This window comes from Eschrichtius robustus, chromosome 13 (genome assembly GCF_028021215.1).
Source record: "Eschrichtius robustus isolate mEscRob2 chromosome 13, mEscRob2.pri, whole genome shotgun sequence".
In the NCBI taxonomy this organism is placed as follows: Eukaryota; Metazoa; Chordata; class Mammalia; order Artiodactyla; family Eschrichtiidae; genus Eschrichtius; species Eschrichtius robustus.
The window spans coordinates 15,552,652-15,578,251 of record NC_090836.1 but is presented as its reverse complement, the minus strand read 5'-3'; the positions used below and the strand labels follow the sequence as shown (position 1 = coordinate 15,578,251).

Genomic DNA, 25,600 nt, shown 5'->3' with positions numbered 1-25,600 from the left:
GAGACATCCAAATTGGAAGGGAAGAAGTACATCTGTCACTATTTGCAGATAATATGATACTTTATATAGAAAAACCCAAAGTCTACAGCCAAAAACTATTAGAATTAATAAAGGAATCCAGCAAAGTTGCAGGATATAAGATTAATATACAGAAATCTGTTACTTTTCTATATAGTAAAAATGAACTATGAAAGTAAAAAAAAACAAATCCCATTTACAGTTGCATCAAAAAGAATGAAACACCTAGGAATAAGGTTAACCAAGGAGGTGAAAGACCTATACTCTGAAAACTATAAAACACTGATGAAGGAAATTGAAGGTGATACAAAGAAGTGGAAAGATACCTCATGCTCTTGGATTGGAAGAATTAATATTGTTACAATGGCTGTACTATCCAAAGCAATCTAGAGATTTAATGTGATCCTTGTTAAAACACCCATGACATTTTTCCCAGCACTAGAACAAATAATCCTAAAATTCATATGGAACCCCAACAGACCCTGAATTGCTAAAGCAATCTTGAGAAAAAAGAACAAGGCTAGAGGAATCATACTTCCTGACTTCAGACTATACTGCAAAACTACAGTAATGAAAACAGCATGGTAGTGGCACAAAAACAGGCACATAGATCAGTGGAACAGGATAGAGAGCTTAGAAATAAATCCATGCACCTGTGATCAATTAATCCAGGACAAAGGAAGCAAGAATATACAATGGAGAGAAGACATTCTCTTCAATAAGTGGTGCTGGGAAAACTGGACAGATACATGTTAAAGAATGAGATTAGAACATTTCCTCACATCATATACAAAAATAAACTCAAAATGGATTAAATACCTAAATGTAAGATGTGAAACAATATATCTCATAGAAGAGAACGTAGGCAGAACACTCTTTGACATAAAGTGTAGTAGTCTTTTTTTGGATCTGTTTCCTAAGCCAAAAGAAATAAAATAAACAAATGGGACCTAATTAAACTTAAAAGCTTTTGCACAGCAAAGGAAACCATTGACAGAACGAAAAGGCAGCCTACTGAATGGGAGAAAATATTTGCAAATGATATGACTGATAAGGGATTAATACCCAAAATAATATAAACAGCTCATACAACTCAACATCAAAAAAACAAACAACCTGATTAAAAAATGGGCAGAAGGTCTGAATAGACATTTTTCCAAAGAAGACACACAGATGGCAAACACGCACATGAAAAGATGCTCAACATCATTAATCATTAGAGATATGCAAATTAAAACCACAATGAGATATCATCACCTCACACCTGAGAGAATGGCTATCATCAAAAGGTCTACAAATAATAAATGTTGGCAAGGACATGGAGAAAAGGGAACCCTCATACACTGTCGGTGGGAACATAAATTGGTGCAGCCACTATGGTAAACTGTGGCGATTCATCAAAAAACTGAAAATGGAACTATCATATGATCCAGTATTCCACTCCTGGGTATATAACCAGAGAAAACAAAAACACTAATTCAAAAAGATACATGCACCCCAATGTTCTTGGCAGTAGTATGTGAGCCAACACATGGAAGCAACTCAACTGTCCATCAACATATGAATGGATAAAGAAGATAAAGAAGATGTGGTGTATATATATATATATATATATATATATATATACACACACACACACATACACACACAATGGAATACTACTCAGCCATAAAATGAATGAAATTCTGCCATTTGCAGCAAGATGGATGGACATAGACAATATTATACTTAGTGAAATGTCAGATAAAGACAAATATTGTATGATACCACTCATATGTGGAGTCTAAAAAGTAAAACAAAAGAATGTATATAGCAAAACAGAAACAGACTCACAGATACAGAAAATAAACTGGTGGTTACCAGTGGGGAGGGGGAAAAGGGGAGGGGCAAGATAGGAGTACGGGATAAGAGATACAAACTATTATGTATAAAATAGAGAAGCAACAAAGATATGTTATATAGCTCAGGGACTTAAAGCCATTATCTTGTAATAACTTTTAGTGGAGTATAATCTATAAAAATATTGAACCATTATGCCATCACATGAAACTAATATAATATTTTAAATCAACTATACTTCAATAAAAAATACTTAAATCTGTTTGTAGTTTAAAATTTTATATTTCAAAATTAAATTGGAAATATCTGACATCTTTATGATGTTGAATCTTCCTACCCAAAGTATGCTATGTCTTTCCATTTGTTCAAGGCATCTTTCAATAGTGTTTAAAGTTTTCTTCATTTGGTATGGCACTTTTCCTGTTAAATTTATTCGTAGGGTTTTTTTTGTTTTGTTTTGTTTTGGTTTTCTGGGGGGTTTTTTTGCTGCCATTGTAATGGGGGTCTTTCTTCTATTATATATTCTAACTAGTTATTACGTATATGTAACAATATTATATATATATATATATATATATATATATATATATATATATATATATGCAATAGATATATATATATGAAGTTGGTACCTGATACCTTTGTTGAATTTCATCATTTGTGATAGATTTTTAGTTGATTCTCATTTTTCTAGGTATGTGATCATATTACTGGCAAACAGTAATTAGTTTTGTCTTCTCTTTGCCAAAGTTTATGCTTCTAATTTTCTTTCTATTTAAAATAGCTTAGTCAGTTCACAGATATTTATTGACCTATTATGGACAAGGCACTGTTCTAGGCCTTTGGAACATATTAGACAAAATCCCTCTCTTGGCAATTCTATAGTATTGGGGGAGATGTAAAAAAAGCAATAAACATAATAAATAAGTAGAATTTATAATATGCTGAATATGATTAATGATAAGGAAAAAAACACAACAGGATGAAGGCACTGGGAGCTTCCAGAATACGAGGCAGATTGCAATATTAGATGGGATGATCAGGGTACTTCTCATTGAGACGGCAAATTTAGAGCAAAGACCTTCAAAAGAGGGGACGGAGGAATCACATGTTGGCTAATACTTTCAGTACAATGTAATGTAATCGTGATGCTCAAGGGCATAGTGCCTTATTTTATACTCTAGTGGAAATAGTTTTCCACTATTTCTCTGCATTCCTTATGTGGGCTTTGGATAGCCAAGATAGATACATTTTCTCCTGTTAAGGCATTACCCATTTATTTTTATTTGAGTGTTTTATCAGGAAAATTTATTGAAATTTATCAAAAACCTTTTCAGTGTCTATAATGATGACGATGCTATTTTCTCCTTAAATCTATTAATATGATAATGTGTATTATATACTATGTGCATTACCAGCATTGAAATGTTCTGGCATTTATGGTCATGGTGAATTATATTCCTTTAGTGTGCTGATGGATTATTTTGGCTAATATTTTATTTAGAGTTTTCCATTATATTCAGAAGTGAGGTTAACCTGTGATTCCTTTTTTTTTTTTTTTTTTTTTTGCAATCCTTGTAATCCTTGAAGCTACTGGCATAACTACTTTATTTGCTTCATAAAAGTAATACAGAAAATTTTCCTAACTTTTCTCTGTTCTGGAATTGTTTAACTAACAGTGGAATTATCTGCTTTTTAAAAGTTTGGCATAGTCCCTCTGGAAATCATCGGAACTTGGTACTGTTTTAAAGGTTGCTTTTTGAAACTTTTTCTATTTATTCTATCTAATTTGATCTTTTCTGGGGTAAATTGGGTTTTCCTAGAACACTGCCTATTTCAGACATTTACAAATTTATTTTTGTAAAGTTGAACAGAGTCTGGTACTACTCTTCAATTTCATCTCTTTCTATGGTTACTTCTTGCTTCTCCTTTTGTATTTTGTGTATTTGCATTTGCCTCCATTCTTTTGATTAGATTAGCTAGTGGCTTATTTATTTTATTGTTTACTTTTAACTTCCAGATTTATTTAATCTACTGTTTTATGTGTTCTAAATCATAAATCTACTTTTATCTTTGTCCATGTTTTTCTTTTTGTCGTCCTTTAGTTTGTTTTGTGCCTCTTGTTCCAATTTCCCTCTGAGCACTGCTTTATCTTTCTCTCATGGTTTCTGAGATGCGGTATTTCATTACTGCCCTTCTTTGGAAATTTTGCAATTTTGATTTATAAGTCCTTTTGACCCAAGAGATGTTCAAGAGAGCTTAATTTTTTATGTCTCCAAATTTAAGTATCATTTAGCTTTCTGAATTTTTCCATTGATTTCTCACTGTATTGTCTCATGATTAGAGAATATGTCATACTATTTCTACTTTTGAGGATATATTGAAATTTCCTTTCTGACCTAATATATAACCTCTTTTCATGAATGTTCCATGGGCACTTAAAAAGAAGATATATTCTCTATTTTTAGGATAAAGAGTTTGACACAAATTAACAAAATTTGCCTTATTAATTTTACTATTTAGTTTTTCTATGTGTCACTTATGTTTTTCTACTCAGTCTTTCATAAATCAAGGGAAGCAAACTAGAATATCCTATTACTAGTTTGTTTTTGTGTGTTTCTCCTTGTATGTTCCATAATTGCTGTTTTATACATGTTGCTGTCATATTTGATATGTTGTCCTAACTGCTTATATCTTTATTGAGAATTGTACTTGTTATAGTTAAGTTCCATTCCTGTTTAATTCAAGGCTTCTTGGACTAAATTCTGCCTTTTTTATATAAGACTGTGGCTTCTGGTTTCCATGTCCTTGCATTGCCTAATATACCTATGTCTTTATTTTAATTTTCAATCTTTTAAGATCACTTTAAAGTGATTTCTTTTAAGTGTGTTTTTACATTAGAGTTACGCTTTTCACTTTCACTCCAATTGGAATATTCTTAATAGATGAGTTAAGCCTATTTATACTTATTGATATAATAGATATGTTTTCTCTTTGTTCTTATTGTTTTAAGTTATTAAAGAAATAGAACATTTTTGTTTTTAAAGAAAGTCTTTCACAAAGTAATTTGTTTTTATTTTTATGTACTTATGATACTTAGGGAAGTTTTAATTTTTGTTCTAGAGGTTACTTTTATTTAATATTCTTTTCACAATATTTGTTTCCTAATAGAAACAAAGATAAAATTAGTGTGCATAATCTTTCTCATCTACTTTGATCTACCACCCAATTATTGATATATTCAATGTTGTGATCTTTCTCAGTGTTTCTCTAACACTAATATTACATATGCTAAGATTTTTTTATTGCTTGATTTGTTAGATTTTAAGTGATTTCTTTTGACACCAGCTATTAGACATGGGGTAATTAGAGAAAGTCCTCTAACTCTCATCTTTTTTCCATCTTTTCCTTCTCAGATCAGCCACAAGTAAAAATCTAAAATAATCTTCTAATTAAAAACATGAGATTATATGATATAGTATAGCAAAATGCATATTTTAAAGCTCTCAGTTGAAAATTTGAAAAACAACTTAATACAAGCATTTATTTCCAAGTAGTCCTAACCCTTCACCTCTTGTCCTTCCATATCATTAAAATTTAAATTGAAAACCTGGATAAGATACTTCAACCTACAGATAATTGGTCTGGGCTTTGCCACAGCAAGTAGCTAGAACATTAACCAGAGAGACCCTGCCATGGAGACTGCATGGCTTCAAGCTCCCTTTTAAATTAACATCTCAAAGGAGAGGTAGTGATGTGAGGTAATGATTGAAAACTCCTGTTTGCCATCATTTGTAATTATCAATGGAGTCTAAACAAGCTCATTAATTCATCCTCTTAACGCTGGCAACTGTTGTCTTTGATCATGTTCTACTCCATTACCTATGACATTGTTTCTATATCTTGACAAAAATCAATCTTCTGTGTGTCAGAGTTGTGTACTGGTGGATAATTTTTATTTTTCTGGAGGTATTGTTTGGCATGAGGGCAATATTAATTTGTGGGGAGTTTAAACAGTCTGTCATTAAAGAATATACAAGATAAAATCTATCAACTTTCTGGTTAGTGCCCTGGTTGGGTGTAGTGTCTGTAATATTTAATGCAGTAACTTATAGATTTTTTTTCCAGGTGATAGTTCAAGAGAATTCTAGTGGTTGGGAAGCACTGAATTCCTTGTGCCAGGGCTTTTCCACATAAAATGGTGAGTGAAGTAGCATAAATTTGGGTTTTGATTTCTTCTCTCTTGTCCTTTTTAAAAAAATGGCAAGCTACCTTGACAGAGAATATTAACATATCTCGCATTATTGTTCTTTCTATCATCAGTTATTTGCTCAGTAATTCTTTATGAGCACGTAGAGAAGGCCAGGCACTGCTATGCACTGGGGTTACAATGTTGAGCCATAAAGACATGGATTATGTGTTCATGGATTTTTAGCCTACAAAGAAGCACACGACATAGTTATCATTGCAATACATATTTTGAGGAAAAAACATTATAGGACTATATAGCAAAGACAATTGAGATGAGATCTGAAGGATGCAAAAAATGATGGGGATGTTCTTGGATTGGAAGAATCAACATTGTGAAAATGACTATACTACCCAAAGCAATCTACAGATTCAGTGCAATCCCTATCAAATTATCAATGGCATTTGTCACAGAACTAGAACAAAAAATTTCACAATTTGTGTGGAAACACAAAAGACCCTGAATAGGCAAAGCAATCTTGAGAAAGAAAAATGGAGCTGGAGGAATCAGGGTCCCTGACTTCAGACTATACTACAAAGCTACACTAATCAAGACAGTATGGTACTGGCACAAAAAACAGAAATATAGATCAATGGAACAGGATACAAAGCCCAGAGATAAACCCACACACATATGGTCACCTTATCTTTGATAAAGGAGGCAAGAATATACAATGCAGAAAAGACAGCCTCTTCAATAAGTGGTGCTGGGAAAACTGGACAGCTACATGTAAAAGAATGAAATTAAAACACTCCCTAACACCATACACAAAAATAAATTCAAAATGGATTAAAGAGCTAAATGTAAGGCCAGACACTATCAAACTCTTAGAGGAAAACATAGGCAGAACACTCTATGACATAAATCACAACAAGATCCTTTCTGATCCACCTCCTAGAGAAATGGAAATAAAAACAAAAATAAACAAATGGGACTTAATGAAACTTAAAAGCTTTTGTACAGCAAAGGAACCCATTAACAAGATGAAAAGACAACCCTCAGAATGGGAGAAAATATTTGGGAATGAAGCAACTGACAAAGGATTAATCTCCAAAATATACAAGCAGCTCATGCAGCTCAGTATCAAAAAAACAAACAACCCAATCCAAAAATGGGCAGAAGACCTAAAGAGACATTTGTCCAAAGAAGATATACATATTGCCAACAAACACATGAAAGGATGTTCAACATCACTAATCATTAGAGAAATGTAAATCAAAATACAATGAGGTATCACCTCACACCAGTCAGAATGACCATCATCAAAAAATCTACAAACAATAAATGCTGGAGAGGGTGTGGAGAAAAGGGAACCCTCTTGCACTGTTGGTGGGAATGTAAATTGATACAGCCCCTATGGAGAACAGTTTGCAGGTTCCTTATAAAACTAAAAATAGAACTACCATATAACCCAGCAAACCCACTACTGGGCATATACCCTGAGAAAACCATAATTCAAAAAGAGTCATGTACCACAATGTTCATTGCAGCCCTATTTACAATAGCCAGGACATGGAAGCAACCTAAGTGTCCACCAACAGACGAATGGATAAAGAAGATGTGGCACATATATACAATGGAATATTACTCAGCCACAAAAAGAAATGAAATTGAGTTATTTGTAATGAGTTGGATGGACCTAGAGACTGGCATACAGAGTGAAGTAAGTCAGAAAGAGAAAAACAAATACCATATGCTAACACATATATATGGAATCTAAAAAAAAAAAACCAAAAATGGTTCTGAAGAACCTAGGGGCAGGACAAGAATAAAGACGCAGATGTAGAGAATGGACTTGAGGACACAGGGAGGGGGAAGGGTAAGCTGGGATGAAAAGAAACAGTGGCATGGACATATATACACTACCAAATATTAAATAGATAGCTCATGGGAAGCAGCCGCATAGCACAGGGAGATCAGCCTGTTGCTTTGTGTCTACGTAGAGGGGTGGGATAGGGAGGGTGGGTGGGAGACACAAGAGGGAGGAGGTATGGGGATATATGTACACCTATAGCTGACTCACTTTGTTATACAACAGAAACTAACACACCATTGTAAAGCAATTATACTCCAATAAAGATGTTAAAATGATGGGGAGGACTTCCCTGGTGGCGCAGTGCTTAAGAATCTGCCTGCCAGTGCAGGGGACACGGGTTTGAGCCCTGGTCCTGGAAGATCCCACATGCTGGGGAGCAACTAAGCCTGTGCGCCACAACTACTGAACCTGCGCTCTAGAGGCCGCGAGCCACAAATACTGAGCCTGCGTGCCACAGCTACTGAAGTTCGTGCACCTAGAGCCCCTGCTCTGCAACGAGAAGCCACCGCAATGAGAAGCCCGTGCACTACAACGAAGAGTAGCTCCTGCTTGCTGCAACTAGAGAAAGTCCATGCACAGCAATGAAGACCCAACGCAGCCAAAATATAAATAAATAAATAAATTTAAATAAATAAATAAATAAATAAATAAATATGTGACAAATAGCAAAAACTTCCTTATTAAAAAAATAAAATGATGGGGAGGGTGGAATAGGAGTCAAGTGATCTAGGCAGAGAAAGTTGAATCTGTGAGGTACTGAGGATCTTGTCCTAGTTGAAGAATTGGAAAAAGACAGGAATCAAGATGGGGAAGGACCTGATAGACTGGAAAGGGAAATTGGTGGGTGCCAGATTCTGCTGAGATGCATCAGGAGGATTTTGGTCTTTTTCCAAAGAGCTGGGCCAGCTACATAATTTGTGGGGCTCAGTGAAATAAAAATGCAAAATGAAAATTCAGAGCCCTTTTTACAGAAATTATTAAGAATTTCAGTATAGTGACAGCAGAATTGTTCTAAGCACTGTGCTTTGTGTGACTGCATAGGTTACAAGCCCATGATGTTGCCCCTGCCTAAAGGCAATGAGAAGCCAAGGAAAAGTGTTAAGTAGAGGAGAGAAGTGATTGGCTGGCACTTGAAAAAGATAAATTCTTCTGTTGTTCTACCGAGGCACATTTAGTTAGTGAGTAAAGGCAAAGGAATATGAGTATCTCCCAGATGCAGGACTACAAATGATTTCTAATATGATCTTTATAAGTCATGTGCCTAGATACATAGGTGTCCAGAATCCACTCTCAATTCATTAGTTGCGGTAGTAAAATGGTAAAGTCTGGGATTTTTGCTTAAGGTCATCCTATTTAAACCATTATTTTAATACACTTGAATAATTTTATCCTCTAATCATTTAACAACATAAGCTCAAAGTTTCAACTAGTTGACAAGAATTATGCTTAAAATAATATTGTGCTTCTTGTTTAGAATCAACTGATATTCTGTGACAGAAGTATTAACATTAAGAATTCATAAGTATGAAAGAGGAAATAATTTAAAGAATACAAGAAGGAACAACTTCCTGCTAATCCTTGTTTGTTGTAATGATTTAGAAGGTGTGTTAGAATGATTTAGAAGGTGAGTTAGAATGATTTAGAAGGTGTGTTAGAATGATTTAGGAGGTGTGTTCTGTTGTTTTAAGATAACAAGCTGTATTTCATAGGCAGCCTGTATTTAAAAATATTGAGAATCAAATCTTTTGCTCATTACCACTGACGAAACAAATCCTGAGTATTGTATGATGTAGTAAGATATAAGCAAACCAGACAAAAAAGAATTCTCAAGCAACCATTTTAGTTTTTACAATAAGAATCCTAAATTTTTTGTGTGTATGTATTTTAAAACACCTTATAACAATCACCAAATTTAAAAACTTGATAGTGATCTACAGTTTACTTTTTGAAACACAGAGAAAGAATTTTCTTTAAGGCATTTAATGACAAAATAGAGGGCAATCTAGTAGCTTTTTCTTAAAGTTTGACATCTCTAGAAATTGGCAACTTTATTATTATTGGTTTTTTTAATCTGTTTAAGGCAAGTTTATAAATATTGATTATAAAAATCTCCCCAGCAAATACTATTTTTTAAAAAAAGATATTTGCTGTATAATTTGTAAATTATGACAATAAAAATATTTTATATTGTGGGCATCATTTTTCTTTAGATACATGCTATAAAATGTAAGAAATTACCTTACCATATTGTTTATGGTTTGGCTATATAAAGCAACTTAGAGAGTAACGTTACATGAGTAAAATGTGGGGAATAAAAGTGGTACAATTCTCATATATTAAATTAGGATTTATTAGTATAGAGCAATGCATAGTAGGGAAGTGAGTCCTTGATTTAAAGTTACTCTCAGTCTAACAGGAGAAACAAGGCAGACACAAAAATAAATATGTAACAATAAACAGTCACACTATAAGACCTGACCTGGCTGTACAGAACTGTACACCTGAGGGTTAAACATCTAGGATGTCAGATACAGGCAGAGGTAATGAGCAGATGGGCTTAATCTTAAAGGCAGAGAATTGGAAGGTGGATAAAACTCAGACTGGGAGTTGCAAAGGAAAGGGGGGTGAGCCCTAGCAAATTATGGGTTTGCAAATTTTATGTGAGATAAAAACCAATATCAGTATTAGATGGCCACTGGCAATGGAATTATATTACGAATGCTTAAGATTGATAGGACATTCTAATATTTTAACGGCTGAGATGCTCTTGGCTTCACATAAGAGAAAACTACAGATAACTTAAGCAAAAACGGAGATGAACAAATGGGTAAAGACCCATCCCCAAGCATGGAATTAAACCTAGGCCTCTCAAAAAAGTAAATAATATTTTAAAATGTCAAAAAAAAAAAAAGATTGATAGGACATTCAAAAAGAGTCTCTGCCAATCTAGGAGAGATGATAGAAAAATTAATTAGAATTAACATACATTTGGCAGAGAATAGGGTGGATAATTGTGCTGGTCTAGTTTGGGATCCTGGTAATAAAAGAAGACTTCATGAGGGAGGTGGAATAATTATTGAGCTTTAAAAGATAAGAGTGAAGCTGCCAGATAACTCATGATCATTATTATTGCCTAATATTTATTTTTGTTGCTTCCAAATATGTTGAGTAAACTGTAAGAATTACCTGCAGGGGAAAACAGGACTTCTGCCTCTGAAATGCAATTCCATCTCAATGCACAATGAATTGAAATGAGTTAATAGTGTGATACCATGTAGTTATTATAATTGGACAAATATATCCGGGTTTAATTTAACTTGATGGACATATTCTGAGGAGTTAAAAAGATTTTGAAGCGGTTAGAAAAGACTCTTAAGGCCTTATTCTTAAAAAGAGATTTTAATTTGAAAAATAAAAAAATATAGTTATGATTTTTTGTACAATTATATTGAAACAATAATTGTACATAGAAATAATGATAAAATTACTTGCCTAGGTCCACAGGTGATGATTCTTCCATTGTTTGTTCCACAGGCTCAGAGAGGAAAAAACTAAGTACACAATCACTCTGAAAAATAAGGCAAAATTAAATATTTTTTCATATCTTACATTTACTTATTGTTCCTGTTCCCTAGTATTTAAAAACATTGACCCTAATATATAATGTTTATAGATACCTGTTTTATTTATAGATATATCTATATTTACAGATTCCATAAATAGAAAAATATATACTGGGAAGTTTATTAAGTTAATGCTATAACTTTACCCCAAGTTAAACTTAACTTTCATGAGATTAGATATCTGGTTATTTTATATTTCTTTAAGAGGCTCAGGTGTGCTCTGCTTTTAGAGCTCACCATAATGTTTACATTCTTGAACTTTACAATTATGCACGAATCTCACACCTCCTTTTCCTAGAAAATGTGTACCATTGGACAAAGCTTTTGAAGAAAAATTACTCTCAGTAGGACACAGGTACTCAGTGAAAACCCATTACTCCTCAAGGTTCAATTCTAGAAATGCTCACTAATTACTGGCTACACCAATGCCATAGAGGAATGTTAGGGGATATTTAGAAACAGAAAGATGCAAAAGGTGACCCCTCTCTTTAGAACACAATCTAGTGGAGGAAACAGATTGTATTGAATGCTTTAATAGAAATTCTAGTTCTGTTTAATTTTAGAACAAAGAAGTGAGTGTGCTTCTCTTTTAAACTGAGATTGTCACAAACAAACTGACATTTAACCTGGGCTCCAAATAAATGGGCTAACTGGTGAATCAGAATAACTTTTCCTTAGTGACACTGACACACATTTTGTTTTAAGCCATTATATGACCAAAGCAGCCCTTCCTATATTATTATCTGAAGGGCACCACTAAATAATTGATTATTTCTTTTGACTATCATAAGCTGATGCCATAGTACCTGCAAAGCTGCCTGACATTCTACCCAGTTAGCCTTCATTCTGTGCAATGGCTCTTTAAAACCTCTTCAAGAAACTTAAACTTCCAACTCTGACTCCTTCTTTGCTGATGATTTTGTCTCCACTCTAGAGAAAATAAAAGGCAGATGGAAACTCCTATATTTCCTGCTACAAAATCTACAGCTGCACAAAGCCACTTTTTCTCTTTTTTTCCTGCTACACGGGAAGAAGTGTCTCTCTTCTCATCTATTATAAGTTGAATTCTACCCTCCGAAAATTTATATGTTGAAGTGCTAACCTACAGTAGCTCAGAATGTGATCTTATTTGGAAATAGGGTAATCGCAGATGTAATTAGTTAAGTTAGGATGAGGTCATACTGGTGGAGGGTGGACCTCTAATCCAATATAAAAAGGGAAAATTTAGACACATTCATGTAGCAAAGATGCTGTGAAGAGACATAGGGAAGAGATGGCCATCTACCATCTGTAAGCCATGGACAGAGGCCTGAAATAGACTCTTCCTCAGAGCAGTCAGAAGGAACCAACCCTGTCGACACCTTGATTTCAGACTTCCAGCTTCCAGAACTGTGAGACAACGCATTTCTGTTGTTTACATCACCCAGTTTGTGGTACTTTGCTATGGCAGCCCTAGCAAACTAAGACATCATCCAATGCTGATCACGTCTTTCTGTGTCCTAGATTCTATTCCTTCCTCCTCAAGAACCTTGTAGAATATCCCAATCTATACTTTAGTGTCTTTTTCTTCCTCCCTTCCTCCCTCCCTCTTTCTCTCTTTCTTTCCATCCTTCCTTCCTTCCTTCTTTCTTTCTCCTTCCCTTCCTTCTTTTCCTTTCTTTCTTCCTTCCTTTCTTCCTTCCTTCCTTACTTCCTCCCTCCCTCCCTCCCTCCCTCCAATATCAAGTATGGCCAACTCTCTCCATTTTAACAACTAACAAACAGATGAGTCAAACCACACAAAGTACACTCACACAAAAATAATGTCTTGTCACTAGTGCTCCTTTCGAGTCCTATTATTTATCTCCTCTTTGACACAAACTTATGGGAAGAGTTGTCAGCACTCACACTGGTTCCTCTTCTTCAACTTCCACTCACTTTATGATCTATCACACTCAGGTTTCTGTCATTAATCGTCCTCTGAAAATGCTCTTACCGTCATTTCTCTTTTTTAAGGTCATTTTTTCCCCTAAATCCAATGGAGATTTTCTTGGCCCTTATATAGCTACTCCATTTTTAGTGAAAAGTTCTCTTTCACTTGCTTTCTTGATAGTAAGTTCTCCCAGTTTTTCTTCCATTTGTCCTGCCATCTCTTCTTAGACTTTTCTCAGGCTCCTTTTCCTTTTGCTTATAACTTAAGTTCTAGCATCCCTCACTTCTAGGCCCATCTCTCTCATTACTCTAACACGTTCTTTCCGTGTGATGTTATCCCTTTTGGTGGCTTCTATAATGATGCACAAATCTAGACATTTATCTCAGATCTATGTCTTGAGTCTCAGCCCTCTACATCAAAGTGTCTTTTTATTGGCTTCTTTGACCTAAAGATAATTAAAACCCCCAAACTACACAACTACATGCATTTTCTTTCCCCTCGATTTGCTACTTCTTCCTGTATCCAGGCTCAAAATAAGGTATATCGTTTTGGACTCTCCATTCTCCCTACCCCACACAAAAAGTTAAATGATAAGTCTTATTAATTTCACCTCCTAAATATCTCACTTATCCATTTCTTCCTTCCAGGTATACTGTCGTCTTCCTTGTTCTAGTATCATCACTTCTCACCTAAGTTACAGCAAGTGTTCCCGACTCTTATCTTGCTACCCTTTCATCCAGTCTATTCGTCACGCAATTGCGAAACTGATCTTTCAAAACAAAAATCTAATAATTTACTGCTTAAAACCCAGAAGTGACTCCCCATTGCTCTTAAGCAAAAAGATCAACTGCTTAACAAGGCTTGTAAGACCTTTCTTGAATGGGATCTTGCGCATTTCCCTATCTTCATCTCTCACCATTTCTCTTCTACTATATTAACTATACTGAATTATATTTCCTCAAGTGTGTCATGCTCTCTTATCTCTCTGTTTTTCTACATGCTCCTTTCTCCATCCTTTCTACCTCTATCCACCTATTTGCCCAAGTTTTATCACATTCTCTCTTCTCTACTCTTTTAGCCTAGTCAGTGAGATATCAAGAGCAGAGATCATTTATTCACTCATATTTAATATAGTATTTTTACTCAATAACTATTTATTAACAGAAACTGAGATCTGTCTTCAGATATAGAATACATTGGTCTTCTAATGCAAATATTTTTATCTATGTAGCAGTTTTATGCATCATTGTAAACTAGTTAATTAGCAATTTTTATCTCTACATATTGATCTCTTGTTAACTTGTATAATAATCTATCCTCGAGAAATATATGCATCTTCAGGAAGCTGACCAAATCAGGTTTTTTAGTTTGAAAGTCTGAAATCAAATTTCAGAATTTGTTGAAGGAAATCTGACCTTCTTTGGCTTTTGACAACCAGTCAATTATTATTCTCTGGCAACATTTTGACCTCACCTCCTAATGGTTATTAAACTTCAAGAGTAGGCAGAATATCTTCCCAATTAGTGTCTGAAATGTCACCAATAGCTAATTATTCTCTTGTATTTACACTGTCCTATCCTTGAAACCTACATTTGTAATTCCAGGTGTGGGTGACATGCTGAATACTAATTTCTTATTGTAGCAATATTGTTTTCATTCTTGAGGAGAAGCATGAACCAGTGTCAATGGAAGGAAGAAATCAATAAAAATGATTAAGAAGATAGAAAAAGTAGTATTGCTTGATTTCAAAATAATCAATTAAATTTTTTCCTCAGATTTGGTTTTACTTATATACATGTATCCCACAGCTTTTTAGCACATTGCACTATTGGATAGTTTGAAGAATTATAGAAATGTTAGTGCTACAGTTGCTTTCACTGATAACCTGAACCTGTGTTTTCAGTTGGGTTTGTACTGACCACCAAGCAGTGTGGCTACATTTAGTTGTGTAGGTTGTATACTGAGCAACTCTAGGGGTGCCATTTTTACATTGACTACAGATATAATCCTAGTCCGCAGGGCTTTCCATATGTAGAGCTGCCAGATATAACAAATAAAAACAGATGATGCCCATGCAATATTTGCAATATACTTACACTAAAAAATTTATTTGTTTATCTCAAATTCAAAGTTAACTGGGCAGTCTGCATTTTATCTAGCTATCTGACAATTTGAGATGCTTAAAGATGTATGGGCACACTTTTGGTTGTCTCAGTGACTGGAGGGTACAATTGGCAATTAATGAGCAAGGCCACTTATTTTAAATATTCTGAAATACCTACAATATTCTCCCATTATTAAGAATGTTGTTTTTCTGGGGACTTCCCTGGTGGTCCAGTGGCTTGTGCTCCCAATGCAGGAGGCCTGGGTTCGATCCCTGGTCAGGGAACTAGATCCTACATGCTGCAACTAAGACCTGGTGCAGCCAAATAAGTAAATATTTTAAAAAAAGAATGTTGCTTTTCTGTTTAATTCTTCAAATGGTAATAGTTTTCTGGAGGAAAAGCTCTGAATTTAACTACTTCATTCTAGAAATGAGAAAACTGAATGCCAGATAGCATAAGTGGTTGACTGATTGTGATTAGTATAAAAAAAAGAATGTAGAGTGTAATCAGTAAGCCCAGGCCCACCTGTGTTACCACTGCCAATGATCTATAGACGTGAAGGATATATATGGGGATAGGTGGGAGATGTGCCTAGAGAGAGTTTTGTAGGAGTCCTAGAGCATGCTGGTCTTCTGCACAAGCTTAAATGTACTGGGACCTATTGATGAATTTTAAACAGAAAAACATCGTGATCAGATATTTCTTAGAAAGTTGACAGCGCAGCATTGTGGAGGAAAGAAAAAACAGCAGTCAGCCTTGGAGAATGTCATCAGCAAAGCTCCTTATAAGCTCAACATATTATATTCTCTGAACAGTCCCTTCTGCTTTCCTTTTAAGTTCCTGAAATGGTAGTAGTGCCGTCTCACATTCCCTTTATAACCCTGGTCCTGGGGATGGGGTAGGTAGCCTCCTTGCATCTCCTTGATCTTCCAATCTCCACACTTTCTTTCCGTATAAAAATGCCCTGCTTTGAATATCCATGTCTACTGACTATACAGCCCTCTCCCTCTTGTTGTTGCACTTGTCTACTGATCTCTAGGTCACTGACCTTCATTCCTACAACATTTTAAACCCTGGAACATTGTCATTTTCTGCAATAATACTTGTCATAATTCACACTTATTTTAACATCGACACAAAGCATCCTTCTTTATGGTAGATTCTTTGCTTTTAACTCATCTCATCCAATAATCTTGTTCTGCATCTTACTCCATCACTCACTCCTGTTCTCTTGATCTTATCTGGATCGGTGACTGAAGTTCTTCCATTGTCTTGATTTCTAGCCTCTGAGTCTACAGCCACCCGCTCCCTCCTTTTCAGCTCTCTTCCTCTAGTTATATAACTCGAACAATCTGTTGACCTTTTCACTGAACCTAACTCCTCTCATTATTCTCATATCTCTCCTTGGCCAATATGGATCTCACGGTCAATACTTATAATAACTCTCTCGTATACTCCTTTTAACTCCTTTGACCCTTTCTCCCGTTATTTTATTATTCACTTGGCAAAAAACAAAAACGAAAACAAAACAACTCTGGTTCCTCTCTGCCAACTCTGCAACTGTAACAGGTGTGCTGAATGTTGCTGGAGAAAAGCACTCAACCGTGCTTACCGATCTTACTTTCACCTCATGCCCACTACCCACAAGTTGGTGCTCAATTTTCTGGCAATTTTTCACATCACTACCCCATTTATTCTTCCATTCACCCATAGGACTATTTAATACCGTAGCCTCACTCCTCAAAATGCCAACATGCTTTTCCCTTCTTTCAATCTGCTCAAGGCTGTCTTTTTTTTAATTGGCTGCACTGTACGGGCTTGAGGGATCTCAGTTCCCTGACCAGGGGTTGAACCCAGACCATGGCAATGGAAGGGAATCTTAACCACTAGGTCACCAGGAACTCCTATGGCTGTCTTCTTGTTTACAGAAAAAACAGAAGCAGAAAAGAATTTCTATAAGCGCCCAATATCTATCATCTTACCTTACCTCTGCCATTTCGTCCACTACATAGGTGGACTGCCTGTGCTTTAATTTGAGACTGATTTGGGCACTAGATCGCATGCCCTCTTCTCTAGTCAAGGTCATCGCTCCGGTATCTGGCTAACTGCATCACCAGTTTTTGCTTCTTCAGTGGATTTTCCTACCAGCATACACATATGCTATAATTCATTTCAGTAAACAAAATTCTTACATTTCCCTGCACACTGTTTTTTTCCTATTCATCTTTAGTAAAGATTCTGCAAGGATTGTTTTCCACTTTCTATCCCAAATTTCTCTCTTCACATTCTCTTTTGAACCCATTCTAATACGGTTTTTGTTCCCAGCACTCTCACCAAACTGTTTTTGTTAAATTCACCAATGACATCTATTCTGCTAAAATCCAGTGGTCAATTCTCAATTTTTGACCCATTAGTAGCATTTGAAACAGCTTGTCATTCCTTCTTCTTTGAAATAATTTCTTATCTTGGATTTCAGGCACCACGTTCTTTTTTTTTTTTTTAAATTAATTACCTCCATGAGTCATTTATTTATTTATTTATTTATTTATTTATTTATTTGTTTGTTTGTTTGTTTGGCTGCACCACATGGCATGCAGGATCTTAGTTCCCCGAGCAGGGATTGAGCCTGTGCCCCCTGCAGTGAAGCGTGGAGTCCTAATCACTGGACCACCAGGGAATTCCCAGGCACCATATTCTTTTGGTTTCCAACAGATTGGTCTTTCTCAGTCTCTTTTGTTGATTCTCTTCCATCTTCTCAAACTTTAAAATTGGTGTGCTGCATGGTCTCGTCTTCAGACCTCTTCTCTTTTATATTTACATTTTCACCCTAAGTAACATCCAGTCTCATGGCAATGAAAACCAATTATTAGCTGAAACTCCAATATTTATATTTCCAGCCTCTCTTTTCCCCTCAACTCAAGACATTCAACTTTCCACTTGACACCTCTACTTAGAAGTCTCACAGGCAACTCAAACTTAACATATTTTGATCCAAGCTCCTGAAAACCCTCATTCTGCACTGCTCTTACTACAGTTTTCTCCATCCATCACAGCAAACATTCAACCAATGCAAGCTTGTATGGCCATGAAGGTGGGTTGGTGGCCTGCACTTATTCTGATTAATCAGTTCCTGTGCCCTAACAGTTGTTAAATATTTGGAACATCCCTCCTATGTAAAACATTATATATTTGGTGAATAAATTAATACATGGTTGGTATTTGTCTTAAGGACTCTGAAGTTATTGGACTTTGATCTCAATGATCCATGTAAACACATTAGGTTATATTAAACACTCTATGAGGTTATACATATACATTTTTTTGCTAGAGTAGATGTTTATCTAACTAATATAGGATTCTTAATGTCTAAAAATGTGTTCTTAAATTAGAAATTCAGTCAATAAAGAGCAAACTTGAAAGCCAAGTGAGCAATTTTAAATCAAAATCTGCATCAGCTTATATTTTAAATTCAGAGCTCGCATTAATATTTTGTTTACCAATTATATTATTAAGACATTGGTAATTTAAAATCATTGATTTTTGAGACAGTTGATCAATTCAAAGTTGCTCAAAACCTAAGTGTTTTTCCAGTATCCTATGAACATATTCTTATTCTCAAAGACTACAGAGAGTTAAAGTCCTTGCAAAGATAAGAAATGATGTAATATAACACTGAAATCAATTTTTTCCTTCTTTAAAATAACACATTAAGAATTCCCATTTATTAACAGAGCAGCCAACATCTAGAACTGACTGCAAGATTTAGTTTCAGTGAGTTAAAACAATAAGCTAAATCTCTCTCAAACTCCATGAAGCGCCGTAAAAATGTGAATTTAAAAATGAATTCCCATAAGCGTTTTAAATCAAAGTTGAACAGTAATTGTATTTTATTGCTTTTTTCATAAAGCAGCTTGTCATAATGTCCAGTCTTTAATGTAGTTCAACCCACTGTATTTGTAACGGAGTTACATGGAAGAATGACACTATGAAAAATAGTGAACTTTTAAGGAATCTTTTATAATTCTGGTTCTCAAATGTCATCAGCATTTTACCAGACTCTGAAAAATAATCTTGGTTTTACTGATGATACACATATGACATTTATCCTGCCTGCATCGTAATCTCAGCCAGCTCCAAATAGGAAAAGAGCAATGTACTGACAAATGTAGTAATTAACATCTGGGTTTAGCAAGCAGGGAACAAGAAACATATGTTCATTATTAAGGTAGGATTTACCCATTTGGATTTATTTTGACATATGATTTCTGCTTAAAAAAATAATATTGCTTAAGCCATGATAGCATTCCTTATTTTAAGGGACTTCTAGAAATAAGCAACAATACTGAGAAGAGCTAAAAATCACAATGAATACATGGCTTTAAAAAGTTTTAAAGCAACTGCTGTTTGTATGTCTCAGCTAAACTCAAATGTGGGTACACATTTCTTTAGGTACTGCAATCATTTGCTATAACTTTTATTACATATTTATATTGCCCTTTATAAAGATCTTAATTTAGTTCACAACACAATTCAACTAAAACAGAGCAAAATTTAAAAAAGCAAAAGGAATTCCTGTTATCACAGCTTGTGGAATGAAACTACAAACACTTCAAGAAAAAAAGAAGTTTCAATGAGTTTGGGAGAAGGGAGTCAAGCTAAACAAACAAAAACCAGGTAGATATAGGACTAGAATGTCTAAACTGATGCTTGCAACCTCATTAGAAGAGATATTAAAACAGTGTATAATTGTAGTCCTCATTTATATCTGTTTTCTTTTATCAACCAATTTGTGTGCAGGGATGAAAGGGGAGATAAGAGAGATGAGGAGAAGAGAGAGATGGTCTCAGGGATTTACAGTCATCCCTCTATTTGGGCTGCTCTTGTGTTTTTAGATCAAACCCCCAGAGACATCTCTCCCACCTAACTTAACTCTGATACCTGAGACTGGGCTACAAACAGACTCTGCATCTCATTTCCTTGACAAAAAGCAAGACTGCTTACAATTGAGTATGCCTCAGAAGGGTATATAATACTTGATTTTAGTAAGGTAAGGTTGTTCAATTTCATATTCAAGCTACATCTTCTACTTTCTTTTCTCTCCCTTTTCCACTCACTGCTATGTATTATTTATGTTCATGTCTGTATTTATCACCATATTATAAACTCACTGAAAGTAAAGTGTATATTGCATTACTTTAATCTTTCCAATTTGTTCTCTACAACTAAGTTAAAGCTTTTAATCTAGAGTGTTATACATAGTAAGTGATCAGTAAAAATTAAAAAATCGTTACAAAGTTATGTACAGTGATATAAAATATTTTTTAAAAGTTACAAATAAATGTATCACATAACTAAAAAAGAATGTGAGTTTTAATGTATAGACATAATAGGATTATTTGTGTTTCCTATACTGTCATATGACAAGCAGCTATGGAAGAAGAAAAGTGTTTTTATAAGGATTTTTCTAGGGTCAGAGATGAGGATTAACCTATCACAGGAGTATTCAGCACAAATATAATAAATTTACTTTAAATCTCTTATTTTATTAGAAGAGGAAAAAAACTTACGTGTGTTTAAAAATTTCCTCTAAGTTGTTCATATCATTTAAAATAATTACAATATTTATGTTACATACCTGGTTTTATATATTTTAGTGTTTATAGACATAACTGTTAAAACATATGAGGGAAGAGAAGAACCTCATCAATAATACAAAATTTTAAAAAAGCTCAAAATAATGTGAATTATTTTGGGATTATTTATGTGATTTTTAGGCCAATAAAGTTTTATTTAGTTGATCTTAACATAAGTTTTTATTCCTTGAATATAAACAAACTGAATCAGGGAAGCATCCACCAGCATATGGAGACAAAGCTTTCACTGTGGTCAATCCATTTGAAGATAATTGAAAATTGATGACATTATGCATCAAGGAGAACCAGGGTGATTAGTCAGGTCACATAATTAAGGCTAGTCAGCATCTGCTTATGTCCCTGTCAAATTATTACTGTTCAATGACTGTGTCATATGTAGAGTGAGTATTGTATCAAGACCCATAAAGTTCCTTAGGAAGAAAGGAAAGAAAAACCCAATGTGTGAAGTTGTGAAAGGCTTTATGAAGCCACTAGAACACATCAACATAGAATACTGACAAAGATTGTAAGCTTCTCAGAGCAGTGTACATATGCGATTCAGCTTTTGAATTTCGAGAATAGAATTTCCCAAACCTGGCTGTGTATTGGAATCACTTACGTTCTTAAAAAACAACACATACAAGGGAATCCCCATAAGGTTAACAGATCTTTCAGCAGAAGCTCCGAAAGCTAAAAGGGAGTGGCAGGACATATCCGAAGTGATGAAAGGGAAAAACCAACAACAAAGATTACTCTACCCAACAAGGATCTCATTCAGATTCGACAGAGAAATTAAAACCTTTACAGAAAAGCAAAAGTTAAGAGAATTCAGCACCACCAAACCAGCTTTACAACAAATGCTAAAGGTACTTCTCTAGGCAGGAAACACAAGAGAAGGAAAAAACCTACAAAAAACAAGCCCCAAACAATTAAGAAAATGGTAATAGGAACATACATATCAATAATTACCTTAAATGTAAATGGATTAAATGCTCCAACCAAAAGACATAGACGGGTTGAATGGATACAAAAACAAGACCCATATATATGCTGTCTACAAGAAACCTACTTCAGACCTAGGGACACATACAGAATGAAAGTGAGGGGATGAAAATAGATATTCCATGCAGATGGAAATCAAAAGAAAGCTGAGGTAGCAATTCTCACATCAGACAAAACAGACTTTAAAATAAAGACTATTACAAGAGACAAAGAAGGACACTACACAATGATCAAGGGATCAATCCAAGAAGAAGATATAACAATTGAAAATACTTGTGCACTCAACATAAGAGCACCTCAATACATAAGGCAAATGCTAACAGCCATAAAAGGGGAAAATCGACAGTAACACAATACTAGTAGGGGACTTTAACATCCCACTTTCAACAATGGACAGATCATCCAAAATGAAAATAAATAAGGAAACACAAGCTTTAAATGACACATTAAACAAGATGTACTTAATTGATATTTATAGGACATTCCATCCAAAAACAACCGAATACACTTTCCTCTCAAGTGCTCGTGGAACATTCTCCAGGATAGAACATATCTTGGGTCACAAATCAAGCCTTGGTAAATTTATGAAAATTGAAATCATACCAAGTATCTTTCCTAACCACAACGCTATGAGACTAGATATCAATTACAGGGGAAAAAAACTGTAAAAAATACAAACACATGCAGGTTAAACAATACGCTACTAAATAACCAAGAGCTCACTGAAGAAATAAAAGAGGAAATCAAAAAATACCTAGAAACAAATGACAATGAAACACAATGACCCAAAACTTTTGGGAGGCAGCAAAAGCAGTTCTAAGAGGAAAGATTATAGCAATACAATCCTACCTCAAGAAACAAGAGAAATCACAAGTAAACAACCTAACCTTAAACCTAAAGCAATTAGAGAAAGAAGAACAAACAAAACCCAAAGTTAGCAGAAGGAGAGAAATCATAAAGATAAGATCAGAAATAAGTGAAAAAGAAATGAAGGAAATGATAGCAAAGATCAATAAAACTAAAAGGTGGTTCTTTGAGAAGATAAACAAAATTGATAAACCATTAGCCAACTCATCAAGAAAAAAAGGGCAAAAACTCAAATCAACAGAATTAGGAATGAAAAAGGAGAAGTAACAACTGACACTGCAGAAATACAAACGATCATGAGAGATTATTACTACAAGCAACTATATGCCAATAAAATGGACAACCTGGAAGTAATGGACAAATTCTTAGAAAAGCACAACCTTCCAAGACTGAACCAGGAATAAATAGAATATATAAACAGACCAATCCCAAGCACTGAAATTGAAACTGTGATTAAAAATCTTCCAACAAACAAAAGTCCAGGACCAGATGGCTTCACAGGCGAATTCTATTAAACATTTAGAGAAGAGCTAACACCTATACTTCTCAAACTCTTCCAATATATAGCAGAGGGAGGAACACTCCTAAACTCATTCTATGAGGCCACCATCACCCTGATACCAAAACCAGACAACGATGTTACAAAAAAAGAAAATTACAGGCCAATACCACTGATGAATATAGATGCAAAAATCTTCAACAAAATACTAGCAAACAGAATCCAACAGCACATTAAAAGGATCATACGCCATGACCAAGTAGGGTTTATCCTCGGAATGCAAGGATTCTTCAATATATGCAAATCAATCAATGTGATACACCATATTAAAAAACTGAAGGATAAAAACCATATGATCATCTCAATAGATGCAGAAAAAGCTTTCAACAGAATTCAATATCGATTTATGATAAAAACTCTCCAGAAAGTGGGCATAGAGGGAACCTTCCTCAACATAATAAAAGCCATATATGACAAACTCACAGCCAACATCATTCTCAATGGTGAAAAACTGAAACCATTTCCTCTAAGACCAGGAAAAAGAAAAAGTTGCCCACTCTCACCACTATTATTCAACATAGTTTTGGAAGTTTTGGCTACGTCATCAGAGAAGAAAAAGAAATAAAAGGAATCCAAATCGGAAAAGAAGAAGTAAAACTGTCACTGTTTGCAGATGACATGACACTATACATAGAGAATCCTAAAGATGCTACCAGAAAACTACCAGAGCTAATCAATGTATTTGGTAAAGTAGCAGGATACAAAATTAATGCACAGAAATCTCTTGCATTCCTATACACTAAAGGTGATAAATCTGAAAGAGAAATTAAGGAAACACTCCCATTTACCACTGCAACAAAAAGAATAAAATACCTAGGAATAAACCTACCTAAGGAGACAAAAGACCTGTATGCAGAAAACTATAAGACACTGATGAAAGAAATTAAAGATAATACCAATAGATGGAGAGATATACCATGTTCTTGGACTGGAAGAATCAACATTGTGAAAATGACTCTACTACCCAAAGCAATCTACAGATTCAATGCAATCCCTATCAAACTACCAATGGCATTTTTCACAGAACTAGAACAAAAAATTTTACAATTTGTATGGAAACAAAAGACCCCAAATAGCCAAAGCAATCTTGAGAAAGAAAAACGGAGCTGGAGGAATCAGGCTCCCTGACTTCAGACTATGCTACAAATCTACAGTAATCAAGACAGTATGGTTCTGGCACAAAAACAGAAATATAGATCAATGGAACAGGGTAGAAAGCCCAGAGATAAACCCATACACATATGGTCACCTTATCTTTGAAAAAGGAGGCAAGAATATACAATGGAGAAAAGACAGCCTCTTCAATAAGTGGTGCTGGGAAAACTGGACAGCTACCTGTAAAAGAATGAAATTAGAACACTCCCTAACACCATACACAAAAATAAACTCAAAATGGATTAAAGCCCTAAATGTAAGGCCAGGCACTATAAAACTCTTAGAGGAAAACAGGCAGAACAGTCTATGATATAAATCACAGCAAGATCCTTTTTGACCCACCTCCTAGAGAAATGGAAATAAAAACAAAAATAAACATGTGGGACCTAATGAAACTTAAAATCTTTTGCATAGCAAAGGACACCATATACAAGACAAAAAGACAACCCTCAGAATGGGAGAAAATATTTGCAAATGAAGCAACTAACAAGGGATTAATCTCCAAAATATACAAGCAGCTCAATATCAAAAAAACAAACAACCCAATCCAAAAACGGGCAGAGACCTAAATAGACATTTCTCCAAAGAAGATACACATATTGCCAACAAACACATGAAAGGGTGCTCAACATCACTAATCATTAGAGAGATGCAAATCAAAACTACAATGAGGTATCACCCCACACCGATCAGAATGGCCATCGTCAAAAAATCTACAAACAATAAATGCTGGAGAGGGTGGGGGGAAAAGGGAACCCTCTTGCACTGTTGGTGGGAATGTAAATTGATACAGCCCCTATGGAGAACAGTTTGGAGGTTCCT

General features: G+C 34.8%; 1 protein-coding gene across 3 annotated transcripts in view; it reads right to left on the bottom strand.

Annotated features, from left to right (window-relative positions):
- The window catches only part of PIK3C2G (phosphatidylinositol-4-phosphate 3-kinase catalytic subunit type 2 gamma), a 346,938-nt gene that overhangs the window by 47,202 nt on the left and 274,136 nt on the right, over positions 1-25,600 (bottom strand). For all 3 annotated transcript variants that reach the window (XM_068560099.1, XM_068560101.1, XM_068560102.1), the window contains one exon: positions 11,415-11,490. In XM_068560099.1, the coding sequence (XP_068416200.1) occupies positions 11,415-11,490 (76 nt within the window). The remainder of the gene's footprint in view (positions 1-11,414; positions 11,491-25,600) is intronic.